Source organism: Psittacula echo, assembly GCF_963264785.1.
Source record: "Psittacula echo genome assembly, chromosome: 6".
NCBI classification, from domain to species: domain Eukaryota; kingdom Metazoa; phylum Chordata; class Aves; order Psittaciformes; family Psittacidae; genus Psittacula; species Psittacula echo.
The window spans coordinates 69,418,057-69,435,715 of record NC_137743.1 but is presented as its reverse complement, the minus strand read 5'-3'; the positions used below and the strand labels follow the sequence as shown (position 1 = coordinate 69,435,715).

The following is a 17,659-nucleotide window of genomic DNA, read 5'->3' as shown; positions in this document are numbered from 1 at the left end:
TTGTAAATACTGTTATCATTAATAGATAACACTCTTCATACAAGTTGAGCTTAGTAAGGGACATTTTAGTATGTTTGTCCTGTATTATATGTCACTATATTATTTGTTTGTTTGTAAGTTTCTGTTCTGCTGTTTGTAAGCTTCTGGGTTTGTCTATTTTAAAATTGTGCAAAAGAACACTGAAGTTAGGTTCTATCTTTAAAGTATCCAAGATGCCGAAGAAGGTTGCTCCTGAAGAGAAGGCACCTGTTGCCCCCCCTGTAAAAGTGGAGGTTCCAACTGCTGCAAAAGGTATATATACTCCTGATTATAATTAATATTTATGCTAAAAAAACCTCTTTACTTTCTTCTTTCCAACTTTTGTCTTTGCTGTTTGAGAACCCTGCATCAATTTGTGTTAAGTCTTTGTTATCAATGTTTGCATTGTAGAACCATAAAGCTCTGTTTCTTGTGCTTTATTTGCTTATTCTGCTTCAAAGTGGGCTTTTTTTCTAAATTCCTAAACAAAATCCGTATCTTTAAAGTCCCTGAGGTGCGTAAAAGAGCTGTTGCAGAAGAGAAAGTGCCAGCTGTGGTGCCCAAACCCAAAGAACCAATACCAACTAAAGGTACAGATATATGTCTTTTTAATCATCCCAAAGATTTGATTTTTCTTATAATTTCTAAAATCTTTTATAATACATAGTTTCAGAACCACATTCTGATATTTTAATGTAACTTGTGGTGATTGTGTACATTTTGTGTTTGGTGTGGATAGTCTTAACTAACTTAAAAAAAATATAAAAATTAATAATTATGAGCTAGTAACAACAATATTGTTTCTAAAGTGCCTGAAGTATCCAGGAGACTTGTCCAGAAAGAAAAAGTCCCTGCTCCTGCTCCTCCGGTGGAGAAATATGAGTATACATATGAAGAGTATGAGAAGTACGAGACATATGAGAGCATTGAAGAGTTTGAGGACGTTCAAGAAGGTGAAGAAATTGGCGCATATGAGGAACCTGAAGAACCTGAGAGATATAAAGAGATTCAGGAACAGGAATATGAAGAGGAGGCTGAGGAGAAAGATTACTATGAAAAGTATGAGTTCAAGGAGACAGAAGAGATCTATGAGAAATATGAAGAGGTTTATGAAATCCAGCCTGCTATAGGTACATCAAGTCATGATTTCTTTATTCTTACAGTTCGTTGAGTTCCAAGCTGCTGCTTAAGCCTCCTTTGGGTGTTCATTTATATTTTTTCCCTATTTGTAGTCCTATGTGTGTCTGTTGCTCGTACTGATAAATCCATTCGAAGACTGGTTTTCTACTATTCCTTCCTAAGGAATTCTTCCTTTCAGAGTAAAATGGGAGGATTTCACATCTGACTGCCAAAGAGTGAGCTAGTATAGATATGTCACAAGCAATTCAATGATAATTTTCTAATGCAGTTTCACTTCAGAACTTAAATATTTTTATGCATCTATATTTGTTTCTTTTGCTCAGTTTAGCTTCTGTGAGTTACAGAGATATTAAAACTTGTGTTGGATCTTTCTTCTCATAATTTAAACATATGATTATAAGATCCTTCATACCAAACAGAAAGTGCATCTAAAATGTACCAGAAAGATTTACACTGCTATTGCTTAGCTTTCATTGCTCAGGAACTCTGAAATAAGTGGCTGTTCACTTGTCACTAAGTAATTCATGAAATGGCTCCTCTACAACTGAATGATTGCTCTGTTTGCTGTCTTTTTATTCATTACAATTCCTCATAAATAACTTAGAATCCAAAATGAATTCTTTTTTAAGTGCCTGAGGTGCCTGAAAGACCTCTGCCAGGAAAAAAAGTGCCTGTTCCTGCTCCTGCAAAAGAACCTGCACCAGCTAAAGGTACATCAGATACTAGATAAATTTAAAAACAGACTTCTGCCTGAGCATCTGAAGCCCTAAAGCCAGTAATTTACTTATTCTGATTTGACTGCTAGACCCTTAACTTGTTTTGCAATGCAGTAAAAGACAGGGATTAAGTTACTAAAAAAATTCTATTTCTTTAACAAATCAAAACTGAGACTACTTGCTGGACCACATACAATCTTAATAGGTGTTCTCTATACCAGGCTCTACAAAAAACGTCATGAATACTAATTGTGCGTGGATGGTAGTAGAGTTTCTGTACTAGTTTGGAGCTCTATAATTTTCTGTTCAGAACACTTACTTTGTCAGAAATTAGTTTTGTGCTAAATTTTATAATTGTTTCTTGTAAAAATTATCAGAATTAAGTCAGTGGGAAAGGTGGGGATTTTTGCAGAAAGACTTGGAGTTTGTTAGTCAAAAATTGATGAAAGAGTGGTGTTTTTCATTCGGTGAATACGGAAGACTCTAGCTATGTGAATCCAAGCAAAATAGTCCAGATGGGTGGCCTGCATGGTCACCAGGCAGTAGCAATTGATGATACTGTATTTCGTATTTTGCTAAATTTTCTGACTCTTTGCACTGTTTGCTTTTTATTCAACTTAAATTCTTACGCAATATTCATATTGCAAAAGTTCTTAAAAAAACCCCAATGTCTTTAAAGTGCCAGTGGCGCAGAAGAAACCTGTTCCAAAAGAAAAAGTACTACCTGCTGTTCCTAAAAAGGAAATTAGTCCACCAGCTAAAGGTATACTTCCTCTGCATTGTCCTCATGAATCATGAATTCTGATTTCAAACTTTTGTCTTCATTATTTGTTGAGAAAGATGTTCAAATGTTTTATGTTCCCACAGTGGCTTTTTCAGCTGTTTGTGACTGAGTCTTTTTTTGCCTGTTGGTTTCAAATCATTTGTTGAAAATATGTGAGTCGCTTTAAAAAAATGTATGTTCTGTCATTAAGCTACACGTGAAAGTAGTTCAGAAAGAAATAATATTTTTATTTCTTCTGAAAAGGAAGGAGATTCCACCAACCAAATCTATGGCCGTCTTTCATGAATATTATTTAATATGTTATATTTTTTTGTATGTTATATGTTTAGTCTTCAAAATGAACATAGATGTTCTTTCAGGAATCATTTAATCCTTTGTTGTTTCATTAATCTTCATTGTTAGATTTTCTCTTCTTCTTTCTAACTTCTTCCAAATAACTTTGAAAGGCCTAAAAGTGAATTGTATCTTAAAGGGCAAGCCATTCTCAAAAGAGCAGCCCCTGAAGAAAAGAAACCTACACATAAACCTGAAAGAGAAGTTTCACCAATTAAAGGTAAAAGAAACTTGGATATGAAATTTTATGGAAAGGAAATATTCATGCCACTTTTCCAAACATCTCCTAAAATGATCCTCATATTCTTTATATCATTGCAAAAGTATCTAGTCTTTAAGTGCAGATTTGGCTCTCAGCAATAAATTGAAAACTCTGAGACAAACATTTCAGATATATGCTAAGCATGTGCTAAACAGTAAATACATTGATTTATGAATGAAAACATGCTGAGGAGGTATCGCTACTTACACTACCAGTGTGAAAACCTTTAGCACTTTTATGTTTGTACTGTAGATGTGAATTTAGTTTAAATTGGGGTTTTGATGCCAATACATGATATTGGCGGAAAAGTAATAGGGTAAGAGCTAGCAAGTTAAAACTGTTAAAGCTGTTACGCATATGAGAAGGAAAAAGATGATGATGCAGTAAGAAAAGCAAATGGGTTGTGCTCTTCAAGAGCAGAAACTATACATTTTGTCTAATAATTGTACTAGCAAGACAGTTCTAGAACTGTGTAATATTTCATTCTCAAAGAGGCACTGTATGTGGAACTTCAAAAGACCTTAGATTTCTGAGTTTATTTCTGTTTGAGATTTTAAAAGTTGAAAGTTATTTTGAGTTTACTAAAAGCAAGGTAATATCTTTTAAGTTCCTGAATTTCATAAGAGAGCTGTCCTGGAAAAGAAAATACCCACCATTATTCCTAGAGAAGAGGAGCCTCCTTTGTATGAAGGTACATCAGTGACACATCTATCAAGCAGTAAATTGCAGGGACTATATCAAATTATGCTCTAGATTGTTCTGTAAAATATTAAACACTTTCAACTTTTTTTTTTTATTTATTTAAAAGTAATTTCCATCCACGTCTGTGAGACCCTCATTCCCCCTGAATTTAATTATAGTTGAGCATGGGAGAAAGAAACATAAATAAGAATGAAGCTAGGTTTCTGATCCAGGAAAGCACTTTAGTCACACTGGACCAGAGAAATGAAATTAAATAAACACATTAGAAGCCATCCACAGTAACAATTAATTTTTGAGCTGGCATATACATAGTTCATGCCAGATGAGGACATGTGAAATTCAATTACAATTTCTGTTTAACACACAGAACTAAGTAACTAGAAAATAAAATTAAATATTTCTGTAAACTTTTATTTTACTAACTGGGAATGGTTGCTTCTAGTGGTAGTAGGTAAATGATCAGGTAGAAATTAGATATTTAAATAATTTTATGTTCAAACAGCTCTCTGTCCATATATATGTCTTCACTTTTGCATTATGTCAATCTAGTATTGTCTTGTAAATAATGTTAAAATATGTAAAATAAACTAATATCTTTAAAGAGCCTGAAGTTTACAGAGAAGTTCCAACAGAAGAAGAAGAAGAAGAAGAAGAAGAAGCAGCCCCTGTTGTTATTCCTAGTCGACCAGAAGCTCCAGCAGCTAAAGGTACACCAAGTATTCAAGCAATCTACAGAGAAGCACATTCCCTACAACTTAGCTATTCATCTTCATTATTAGACCCATGTGCCAATCTGTTATTTAATATGTTCATTCTGATGTTTTCTTAGCTGTTATGTCTGTCATTGCTTTTTTTGTTATTTACATTCTTTAAAAACTGTATTATCTTTGAAGTACCTGCAGTGACAAAGAAAACTGTTGCACAGAAGAAAATACCTGCTGTACCTACAGAAGAAGCTCCTTCAGCTAAAGGTACATGAGCCCCAAATGGATTTTGTCTAGCCTCTTTCAAAAGTGAGGTACAAACTGAGAAATCCAACATGTTTTTCTTGACCATGACCAGGTGCTATATACACCCTTTTCTTCCATTTGATCTCTTGTAAGAGTAAATTTTGTCTCTTTGTTTGCTTTTATCTTAGAAAGAGAGTATCAGGGATTAAAACCAATGGTTTATGTTCATCTAATGAACAATTATTAAGACAGAAAAATTTATCATTCAGGAAAACAAATGCAAGGAACATTTTCCACAAGTTCATATTTTTGTCTTGTGTTAGCAACTGCTCAAAGAGTATGACGCATTCTGCATCAAGAATTAAAAAAAAAAAAAAAAAAAAAAGAGAAATATAAAGAAAATGCAAAGAAATTTAGTAGACAGGAAATTCATAACAGGGCTTTTTATTTTTTTTTTTAGTTCTTGTCTCATGTTCTATTTCCCAAAGTATTTTCTCTGACAATATATTTTTAAAATGCCCTAAAAGGTTGTGGCAGAAGCTTGTTTGTAGAAGCACTCTGCAATCATGTCAGGGGTTTTAATAAATTTAAGATTAAGGTAAGACTTTAAATAAGGACAAAATACAAAGCCACTTCTTTTTTCATAGAAACACAGATTTTAATAAAATTCCAAATGTTTCAAACATACTATTTAGTTAATTTTACTGCAGTTTTGCCTTGCTTTTATAGGTAAATTGATTATTTTCTTTTTTAAAAGAAAACCCTTATAAATTGCCAAAGTTCTTAAAGAAAAGGAAAAAACCAGAACCTAACTGTCTTTTGAGCAAAGAGAAAATTCAGACCTGTAAGTATCAGGAAATAGAAAAGTAATGAACTCCAGAAAGTGAAGTTCTTGAGTTGCATTCACAGATTAATATCATGCATTTTCATTCTAGTACAATTTTTTACTGTTTTACAAGACTGTACTCCTTCTTTCCTAGTACAAATTTCTAAAATAAACCAATATTTTTAAGTTCCTATAGTACCAAAGAAAGCTGTCCACAAAGAAAAAATACCTCCTCCTCTACCTAAAGAAGAAGCTTCACACTTTGAAGGTACAATAAATTTTTAGTAGGACTTGAAATATAGAAAATACGTTTTCATATATAAATCTCTGATTATTTTGAGAGCATTCTGCCTACAATAAAGTTTAGTTAGCAGCTTTCGTTAGCTGCAACAGTATAAAATTAATTAATTAATTAATTAAAAAATCATCTGTAGGGTTTTTTAAGGGGAAAATCAGCTTTTTGTGCAAGGGATAATTGCAACGGACTCTGGTAGTTGGAATCAGTCTGAGGGGAAAAAAATAGAATAGAAAATGTGACAGCGTAGATAGACGGGGCCTGTCTCTGCACTCAAGCCCAGTTCAGGACACAAAATCATAGAATGGTTTAGGTTGGAAGGGACTTTCAAAGGTCATCTAAACCAACCCACCTGCATAGAGCAGGGAAATCATCAACTAGATCAGGTTGCTCAGAACCATATCCAGCCTGGCTTATCACATATCACTCATCTTTCTCCTGGCAAGCTGAGGAGGTCAGATAAGGGTAGAATCTGAGATTTTTTTCCTTCCTTCATTTGAAAGCATCCTTATTTAGAGGGTAAATATAACACAGACCCCTGTAGCTTTGGATTAGCTTGAATATTTGATTGCATTTGTTATCTTTCACACTGCTGTTTTCTGAATATATTCCAAATTAATTTAAATATTTAAACTAATATCTTTCAAGTACATGAAGTTTATGAGGAGCTGCACATAGAAGAGGAAATTTCTACTGTTTATAGAAAAGAGGAGGCTCCAGCACCTAGAGGTATATGTCTTCTTCGTCATCTCTTCCTGCAATTTGCGAAGTCATGAACTCCAGAAAAATTATTCTTGTTCATGGTTTAGTTCTTGTTCAATGTAATTAGTTTCTATGTTCATTCTTTTAGTACCTTTAGTACCTATAGTACCAACAGTTACTTACAAATCTGTGATTTTTTGTGACTTGTCTTTCTATTCTATATAAATTCTTAAAATGAACTAATATCTTTAAAGTGCCCACAGTCATTAAGAAAACTGTTACAGAAGAAAAAGTGCCTATTGCTGTGCCTAAAAAACCAGAATCTATTCCTGTGCCTAAAAGACCAGAACCTCCACCATCTAAAGGTACTTTGATAGCCAAATAGAACTGAGGTCTTTTGATAGTAACCATCTTTTCTTTCTTACATAATTTCTACTTTAATAGTTCATGGTCCATTTGTGTCAGATTTGTGGCATTTGTGTTGTCTATGTCCCTTTTCCTGTTTCTTAACTTGTCTTTATGTCATAACAGGAAAATTAAAGTCAGTAAATATCTTTCAAGTGCCTGAATTTCCCAATAAAACTATTCCTGAAGAGAAATCTGTCCCTCTGCCTAAAAAGGCAGAAGCTCCACCTGCCAAATGTATGAGTGAACATATCTTTTCCTTCTCCGTTCTTCTGTCCTCTGTTTCGTCATTACTGAATCATTAAAAGGTTAAGTTTGTCTATTTCTTCTACCCAAGAGTCATCCATTGTGATGGCACAGAAATTGTAACAGTCAAAGGGCCAAAAAATAAAGAAAACTACTTGAGTCAACATGCAGTGAGATTTACAGAACAAATTATTTCATTACATGGGAGTTTGTAGGTACTGTAAACAGCTTCAAAAATTCTATCAATACTCAAGAAGTATATACACTTCCTCTTTCACTTTGCATATGTTAAACTTAGAGGTCAGTTGATTTAATTTTGAATTGAAATAGCATTAGTCACAGAAACCAGTTGTTACAGTTCATTCAAATATTTCAGAAATCTGCCTGAACTAGCAGTTTGCATGGCATGTCACCACTGCATGACAAAGATCCCCAGCAATGTTGCTTCAAACTGTGATTTTGCAGAGGGATAGAACCATGGAGAATTTTCAGAACATGTAGCTGTTGTCAGAGTATCCTTATATCCTTATTCATATACTTACTTGTTTTGTCTTATTTCTTTGTATTGCATGTTTGTTTTGTTTTTTTTTCTTTAATTCTTAAAAGTACACCAACATCTTGTGTCCAAGATACCTAAGTAATCTGTCTCAGAAGAAAAAGTAAATGGTGCTGTGCCTAAAAAGCCGAGAGCAACACCACCTAAAGCTTGTATGAAAATAATGCTGACTCTCTGAGGAGGAGATTTCCCTTTCTCTTGGGCAGTAGGGTTTACAGTAGATGTAAAATATTACCCTTTATTTCTTGTTTACAAAATATCCTGTAGTATGCAATTGTATACAATATTTTTTCATGACATCTTTTTTTATATCTGATCTTACGTTTCTTTCTGATGTGCTTCTTGTGAGACTCTTCTAATAATTTATGTATTTTTAAATGCCTCAAATATAACAAAAATGGTTGCTGTTTCCTTTAAAGTGCCAGAGGTGCCAGAGAAAATTCTAGAAGAGAAAGTACCCATTGCTGTGCCTAGAAAACCAGAACCACCAGTAGCCAAAGGTATGTTGCACACCAGATAGACAACTAAAATTTGGAAGAGAAAAAAATCTCTGCCTTGATTGTGCAGACTAGTTTTTGATTGTTTATTTCTTATGTCCTCTTACTTTTCTTCTCTGTGCCCACAGTTCTATATATGCTACAGTTCTGGAAATTCTTCTTTTTGAATCATAGCTATAGCTGTAATCAGTGTACCACTGTGTTAGAAATACTGATGTGACTGTGCAGAGATGAGACTGATACTTGAGAACTCAGCAGAAATCTTAAGAGAGAAGAAAGGACTTCTGTGATGTGAATTACTCCTAACTGACAGTGAAAATTTAGCCCCAGAGAGTTTAATATTTTCACAGTGTGGAGTAAGTGTTAGAGGTGTTAAACACAGGAAAAACCTCTCTGTGCATAGATGAAATATTGATTTCAAGAAGTCATCATGCATAGAAGAATTTGACAAGGAATACAGAATGGTCAATGGCAGCCTTAGTCAAATGGAGATTTGGGAAGTGGTTAAATAAAATGAAAAAATAATGTAATATAGAAGAAATTCCAAAAGTCTCAGAGTTGTTTCATTCAGACTTTACAGAGACATATAAAAACCCAATGAACATGTCAAATCAATGGCTCCATTAAAAACCTCCTTACTTTGCAATTTCTAGTGAAAAGTTTGAACGTAGCTATAGAATTCCAATTGAAAGTAATCTCTTTCTTTAAAGTGCCTGACGCATCTAAGGAAGTAGTTGTAGAAGAGAAAATCAAAGTTGCTGTGCCTAAAAAGGCAGAAGCACCACCAGCTAAAGGTACTTGTAATTAATAAAACCAAGGCAATAATTTGTATTACTTTCAGTGATAAGACATTTTGATACGCCTATCTTTCTATTTTATAAACTGCCATTTTGAGAATTCATTTTTGAGAGCAGCCTCTTTACTCCCCTCAAATTACTCTCAATCAAGATTGGGAGCAAAAAGTCTATTTGGTAAAGATTCTTATGTTTAATTCATGTCACTTAGTGTCCTTTTTGTTTGCTTCTTTTTCCACTTTAATGTTATTTAAATGTCTTTATATTCTTAGTATTAACATAATTGTTAATTTTAAAGTGCCAGAAGTGCCCAAGAAAGTCCCAGATGAGAAAATACCAGTGGCGGAGCCTAAAAAGCCAGCAGTTCAACCAGCTAAAGGTACTTGACATTGTGACAAAATTAACAGAATCAAAAATTTCACTCTTTTACTGTATTAACACTATAAAGATAGTACCTAAGACCTCTGTTAGAATTTTCGTCTGTTATCAAAAGATTTTTGAGTGAACAAATGTGTGAAAAAATGCAGCTTGTTGTTTGGTGTTCTCACTAATATTGTTCTGCTATTATGCTTTAATGTTCTGCTATTATGCTTTAATGTTGCTTATGAAATTCTTATATTAAAAGTTATTAATATTTTTCAAGTGCCTGAGGTACCACAGAAAGTGATCCCAGAAGAGGTTTCAGTTGAAGTACCAAAGAAACCAGAACCTCCACCAACTAAAGGTAACTGCTGTATACAATTAATGAAAGAAAACCCGTTTTAATATAACGGTAATTTACTTTTACTATAAATGTTCTATAAAATATTTTTGTTGTTTAAATTTTAGTTTTTGCCTATGTACCTCAGTGAGACATCAAAAAGTACTTTCTGTAGGCAAACAAAAAAGTTAATATTCATATCCAAAACCACTCATGCTTTTGCTGTCCTAGAGATTTATTTTTTCTTAGTGTCTTAATGCTGCAGACATATGCTTGAATTTCATAAAAATAAAATTAATTACTTTCTTTAAAGTGCCTGAGGTCCCCAAGAAAGTTGTTTCGGAAGAAAAAGTACACATTGAAGTTCCTAAAAAACCAGAACCTCCACCACCTAAAGGTAATTTTCAATACTGATAAAATTGCACAGAAATTTCAATCTGTTTCTCTAAATATTATTTTTAAATTTGTATTATCATCTTTTTTTATATTCTAATATTTATAAATGTTACAAATTGTGTTCTTCACTTGTGAATAGCTCCCAGTAAGCAACAATGGCTATAAATGGTGTGCATCAAGCAATACGAAAAAACAAAGACTATTTATTAGGGGGCTTTATTTTTATTTTTTTTTTCTGATTCTGTTTAATGATTTTCATCTTGGAGCTATTGTTGCCTTTTTAATCCCATTCTTCAAATTCCTGAAAGTAAACCAAATAAATATCTTTAAAGAACCTGAGGTGCCGAAGAAAGTCGTTCCAGAAAAGAAAATACCTGTGCCTAAAGAACCAGAACCTGTAGTTGTCCCAGAACCAGAGGCTGCACCTGAAGAACCAGAACCTGAGACAGGTAAATCTCAACACTAATAAAATAACAAAAGCAAATCCTCTTTTCTTTAAACTTTGATTTTCCAGGCCTTCACTTTTCTGAGATTCTAAATTATACCTGTTGTGTGTATCTGCATATGTGTGTGAAATAGACATACATGTGTCTTTTTGAAGGATAGTGTCAAATCTTGGATGTCTAAATTGCCTGTATCTTAAACTTCAATTCATCTTACTATTTTAGATTATTCTTCCTGTTCTGCTACTTGGGTTCATGAAAACAACCGCAGCTAATACATTTAAAATAATACTAGAAGAAAAGAAAGCACTCATTCTAGTAACTAAGAGCAGAATTTTCTTTACCAAGAAAAATTATATGCCATCACTGCTAATTCTTGAAAGAGTCTTATTATAAGAGTCTGTTTATCACCTGCAATGTTATTAATATCTTTTGTCCTTTCCATTCTCGTTTATAATTACCATAGATTTTACTTATAGCTTAAATTATACTATCAGTGTACGTATATGGGGTCATGAGGCTTGGGGTGTGTTTGTACATTTGAGAGAAAAGGGAAAAGAGCCAAAATGTGGTATATTCATCATTACAAAGGCCAACATAAATGACTGATACTTGATATGTTTTTAATGTTTTTATTACAACTGTGGGTTTATGTTTTATGATTCACTTAAACTTGGTATGCTTGTCAGTGCACTTGTTAAATTTAGAACTAATATCTTTTATGTACATGAAGTGGCCAAGACAACTTTCCCAGAAAAGAAAGTACCTCTTCCAGTTTCCAGAAAACCAAAGCCCACTGCAGGACCCCCAAAACCAAAGCCTCAAGAGGTAAAACCTCAAGAACCAGAACCTGCTAGAGTGGTCCGAAAACAAAAGCCTGTTGTGGAACCCCAAAAACCAGAGTATGTTGTGGCATCTGAGGAGCCTGAGACTGTTTTGGCACCTCAAACAACAGAATATGTTGTGACATTCCAAAAAGCAGAGCGTCTTGTGGTGCTTGAGAAACAAGAGTATATTGTGCTGCCTGAAGAACCCAAGCCTGATGTGGCACCCCAAAAACTAAAGCATGGCATGACGCTCCCCAAACAAAAGCCTGTTGTGGAACCCCAAAAAACAGAGCCATTCATGGCCCCTGAGGAACCTGAGCACATTGTGGCACTTAAGGAGTCAGAGACAGTTGCATCAACCCAAAAATTAGAGCGTTTTGTGGTGCCCCCTAAAACAAAACCTTTTGTGCCACACCAAAAAACAGAACTTGTTGTAGCAACTGAAGCAACAGAGTTCGTTGCAGATTTCCAAAAATCAGTGCATATTGAAGAGTCCAGAAAATCGAAGCACGTTGTGGCAGCTGGCAAGCCAGAACCTGTCATGGAGCCTGAGGAACCAGAACCAGTTTTAGCACTCCAAAAACTAAAGCCTTCTACAGCACTTAAAAAACCAAAGCCTGAAGTAGCACCTAAAGAACCAGAGCCTCTTCTGGCATCTGAGGAACCACCACCAGCCAAGCTGGCTGAAAAGCAAGAGAGGGTTGCTCTACCTAAAATACGAGCAGCTGCACCGCCTAAAGGTACCACTTATGAATAGGATCTCTTTTCCCTCTCTTGAGTATATTATGTTTCACTGTTAGTTTTAAAGCTTAATATAAATAACTAAAAGTTACTAATATCTTTAAAGAGCATGCAATGCCCAGAAAGGCTGTCCCAGAAGAGAAAATTCCTGTAGCTGTTCCTGAAAAGTCAGAACCTCCATCAGTCAGAGGTACATGTTAGCACAAATATATGATAAACACACCTAATTTTCTTCTCTTATTATCTTAACCTCTTTTGTTCTGTCATTTCAAATCTGATGTTTTAAATGATGCCTGCTAAACAAATCACACAGAGTATGAGTGCATACCAAGTTCTCACTCAAGAACACGTCTATTGTCCTGTGTGTTTCAGTCTCTGTACTTATATTGTTGTATTGTACTCGTAAAATGAAATGCACTAATATCTTTGAAGTGCATGAGATACCTGAGAGGGCTCCCCAGAGGAGAAAGAGCACATTACTTTACCTAAAAATACAGGAGCTTCACTTACGAAAGACACATACCACCATGATTATCATCGTAATGAAGGTTGGTTTTAATTAATCTCATTTTAAATTGTTCTTTCACCATATACTCTGATATCTAAAATATGAGAGATGTACCAGAAAATAATTGCTGTGCAGGGGTGTTAAATGTTTCCTCAACTAAAAGCATCCAAACTTTTCTTATATCGCTTTTTTTTTTTACGATTTGATTTCTTAGGCTATAGCAATAAATCAAGCAGGTATGATGAACTCTTGTTAACAATCAATGCCAAAACATTTTGGACACTAAACAAGAGAATGGATGCATAAACTGTTGTTCACATTATTAGTAGGGATGGCTTAATACATAGTTCACTGTAGAACATGATGATTTAAAAGGCCTTACCCAACCTAAATGATTCTATGTTTCTATGACAAAATAAGTAGAAGGTTTCAGCAGAAAGTAGCAGTTTCTATAGATAGAGCAAAATAATTGCAAACGTCTTTATGTATCTGTGGTGTCATGGGTAGCATCATGAAGCAGAATCTTTTATTTAAATGGTTAATTATAATTTACCTATATTTTGGTCATATGTCAACATTCCCCACTCTCTGAAATGGAGAATGTCAACATTCTCAACTCTGTGATTTGCAAAGTTTTTACATAGTAAGAGTAGCATCAAAGACCTGTGAAGTTCCTGTGAACAACATTTGCTGAACTTTATAAGAGGCATTTCTTTTCTCAGATTAATCAGGATAAGAGACTTTAGAATTCAAATACTAAAGATTACTTAAGATACTCTAAAGCTGCACAAAGCATAGATTGATGCACTGCTGGACGATTTAATTTTCTTTAGAAAGTCCCAAGCACTGACCAGAGAAGTAAATACCCTCTGCCACCAATTTGTCTCCATCTGAAATACAACTTTCCTCAAATGAAATACCACCCCACAGTGATGAAATTTAAAACATTTAAAAGAAATAAATTAATATAAAAGAAAATAGATAAAAGCAGCATCTAGTGATGAGAATGCAAGTGAGAGCTGTAATAAGAAAGAATGTGCGAAGCAAAAAGAGACAGTAAGCATACAAAGATGGAAAAAAGAAAGGTGAAGTCAAGTTCAGAAATAAAAAATAGTGAGAATTTCCAAGTAACAAATAAAAGGATGACAGTGACTGCGGAAACAAACACAGAACACACAGTCATGAATGATATATGACTGGTACTCACAGTCAAATTCCATGTAGTCCTTCAGCTGTTAGAAAGAAGGCGTGTGTTTTCTATGTTTCTGCCTGACGCAGAAACCAGAAACTAAACACAGAATACCCACCTTCTGCCTGCCATATCTTACACCCTGGTTATTCCAAGTGTTTGAAGCAAAGCATAACTGATGACTGAATGTAAACACAGCACTTTCTCAAAGAAGGCTGCATGCATGTATTATTGATCATCTTATTGTTTCATATACACCTATAGAGCCCACAAAACTAAAGCATACTAATATCTTTGAAGTGCCCAAGGTGCCCAAGAAAGGTGTTGTGGAAGAGCCTATACCTGTAACTGTGCCAAAAAAGCCAGAGCCTGCACCAGTTCCAGGTACCTGTTACCCTGTGCATCAGCCTTAAAGGGATTGTTTCTTACTGTCTTGCACATTATTTGTCATGTCTGTTACCCTGCTCATTTGTGATGGCCTGAAATTTTGACGTTCTGTGCTGTGTACATAGTCTATTGTTAGAATGGCAAATATATAGGGAACATGGAGGACTCTCAACAATCTTCCTTATATGTGTTCAGAATCTAAAAATACTATAAATCATAGCTGATAAGATGGATGGGAAAAATATTTTTAATTTGGAGTACTATAGAAGCCGTGAAAAGTCACGAAGTCAAAACCACCACGTATGAGTATGGCAAAAGATTTGAAAAAAAACCCCAGAAAATGAAGAGAAATAGTAATGATGATGGGATTTCCATTCCTCACATTGTCACTGCCCGCACTGCTGAGTGTAAAGCACTGGCAGGTTCATGAAGAGTGGCAGCAGATAAGTATGGGCTGAGGTCACTCCCAGGGAAAGGTCATATCCCAGCAGGGCAGAAATGATGGTGCCTCCTCTCAGAGGGAAGGCTGCTGAGTACAGAGAGGGGAATCCTAATTCACACCTCACCCTGAGCAGAACCTAAACATAGCCAACAGTTTTCTCACAGAACCTACCTGGCATCACCACCCTGTGCCTCTCTGTGCCTCTCTGTGGGTTTGTGTGTATGTCAGTGAGTGAGGGAGAAATGGGCTCAAGATATTATGAGACCAGTTTGCTTAACTTCATGAGCCCATCTCTAGTTTGTGTTTCATTGTTCATTTTCCTGTTTAATGTATAAAACTGACTGTCACTAATATCTTTGAAGCACCTGAGGTGCCCAGGAAGGCTACTCGTGAGGAAAAAGTGTCCGTTCCCATTGTCAAAGCACCAGACCTTCCAGCACCCAGAGGTATCTCTTTTCATGGATAACTTAACAAAGAAGACACTTTATCTTCTTCTTTTGAACGTTCTCCTCCCTCTCTTGGCCTGTCCCTGTTTTCAAACAGAGACTCTCAAGACTGTGTATGCCTGGTGAATGGTGCCGTATGTGCGTGTAAGGTGATGATATGGCTGTGTGGTGATGTTCTGTATCTGCATTGCCCTCGATTTTGTTCCTATTTGGCATGTGCTTTCACCAATGTAAAACAAAACACACTAATATCTTTGAAGCGCCTGAGATGCCTGAGGTGCCTGCGGCAGAGGAAGAGGAGGAGGAAGCACCCGAAGAGGTGGCACCAGTTGCTCCAGAAGCTCCTCCAGCTGAAGGTATGCAGTGGTGTTCCGAAAGAGCCCATTCTTCCTTCTATGTTTCCACACTCCTGAGTGCTCTTTGCCCCTCTGTGTTCTATGTGGTGGGGTGAGAGGGGCTTTTGGTTGTGTTGTGTCTCTATGTGCCTCTGCATGCCTGCAGGAGAGAGTGATGTTTGCCAGCAAGAGCTCTCTCGTAAGTCCATAATTTGGCTCCTTGCTGAGAATGGTCTGCCCAAAGGAAGAATGATTGTCTAGAGAGGGCTCCCTGGTAGTCTGTCAAGGGTTTACTTTCCTGCTTGTGCTTGCCGGTTGGCTGATTTCTGATCTTTAGCACAGTCAAGTAAAGGGGACAAATATCTTTAAAGTGCCTGAGGTGGCCGAGGAGGAAGAGCCAGAAGAGGAGGTGCCAGTGGTCGTTCCCCCAAAGCCTGTGGCAGTGCCCAAGAAACCAGCAGCGGCACCCAAGAAGCCTGAGGCTCCACCAGCTAAAGGTATATCTTCTGGAGGGATTTGCTTTTTACTTTAGTGTATTGATTACTATTTTCACTTCTTATACCTTCTTTTGCATAGTACATGTTTTGTATCCTCTTCCCCTAGCCTGTGCTGTGCCTGTCCTTGCATATGTGACTAACAAACCAGTCAATAGAGGAATGTCACAGTGTCAGAAATATCTAAACTCTTGGATTTTATCGTGTGTTATGCTCTCTTGTATATTTTAACTGTGAATTTAAGAGGAAATAATATCTTTAAAGTGCTCAAGGTGCCCAAGAAAGCTGTCCAGCAAGAAAAACCACCCGTTGCTGTACCCAAAATATCAGAACCATCACCAGCCAAAGGTACATGCCATCACTATTCTTATCATCATTAGAAAGAAACATCATGCTCTTCTGTACTTAAGTCAGGCTCATTTTTCTGGCAATGACCCATTGCAGATAGGGGCTTAAGAAATATGAACCGCCTTGTGGAGTACCTAAAAGATGGCAGGAAAACTAATATCAGTTTCTTGAAAAATATCTGTCGCTTTCTGGACTTTTTTGTAAAGTTTAAGAATTCGCAATTACTGCGTGCTTGGTTGAAAGGGAATAATACGTTGTGGTGAGCAAGAGCCTGCAAATAAGTCAACACTTTAAAGAACATAATGTTGAATCTGTGAATTTTCTAATAGACTGTATTGCTGGATGACAGCAGCAGTATCAGTTCTCTGCCTCTTTAAAAGCAAGTTAATGCCAACATTCATGAGGTGGATTTGCTAGCAAATGTTTGGGTATATCTACTGATGATCCACTGCAGTACTACATGAAAGGGTCATTAATATGACCAAAAAGAAAGGAAAGAATATATGTATTTCTGCAGTCAGTAGAATTGAAAAGCCAGAGGCTGTGGAAGACTGAAAATGAAGAGGAACAAGTGGAAATAGTTGATAGAAATAAGCAGAAAATACAAAGCAAATGATAGCTTTCCTAAAATTGTTACAATGCCCATGTAGTGATGAATGAATGATACATGACTGATACTCAAATGCAGTAGGATCCCATAAATAATTCTCTGATTGGGTGTAGAAAGAAGGCGTGTGTTTTCTATGTTTCTGCCTGACGCAGAAACCAGAAACTAAACACAGAATACCCACCTCCTGCCTGCCATACCTTACACCTTGGTTCTTCCACGTGTTTGAAGCAAAGCATAACTGATGACTGAATGTAAACACAGCACTTTCTCAAAGAAGGCTGCATGCATGTATTATTGATCATCTTATTGTTTCATATACACCTATAGAGCCCACAAAACTAAAGCATACTAATATCTTTGAAGTGCCCAAGGTGCCCAAGAAAGGTGTTGTGGAAGAGCCTATACCTGTAACTGTGCCAAAAAAGCCAGAGCCCGCACCAGTTCCAGGTACCTGTTACCCTGTGCATCAGCCTTAAAGGGATTGTTTCTTACTGTCTTGCACATTATTTGTCATGTCTGTTACCCTGCTCATTTGTGATGGCCTGAAATTTTGACGTTCTGTGCTGT

General features: G+C 35.9%; 1 protein-coding gene across 1 annotated transcript in view; it reads left to right on the top strand.

Annotated features, from left to right (window-relative positions):
- Nucleotides 1-17,659, top strand: part of TTN (titin) — a gene marked incomplete at its 5' end in the record, with an annotated part of 249,006 nt that overhangs the window by 110,369 nt on the left and 120,978 nt on the right. Inside the window, 7 exons of the mRNA XM_080620353.1 lie at nt 525-608; nt 828-1,148; nt 1,788-1,868; nt 2,554-2,637; nt 8,355-8,435; nt 10,240-10,323; nt 10,655-10,771. Coding sequence (XP_080476479.1) covers nt 525-608; nt 828-1,148; nt 1,788-1,868; nt 2,554-2,637; nt 8,355-8,435; nt 10,240-10,323; nt 10,655-10,771 — 852 coding nt within the window. The remainder of the gene's footprint in view (nt 1-524; nt 609-827; nt 1,149-1,787; nt 1,869-2,553; nt 2,638-8,354; nt 8,436-10,239; nt 10,324-10,654; nt 10,772-17,659) is intronic.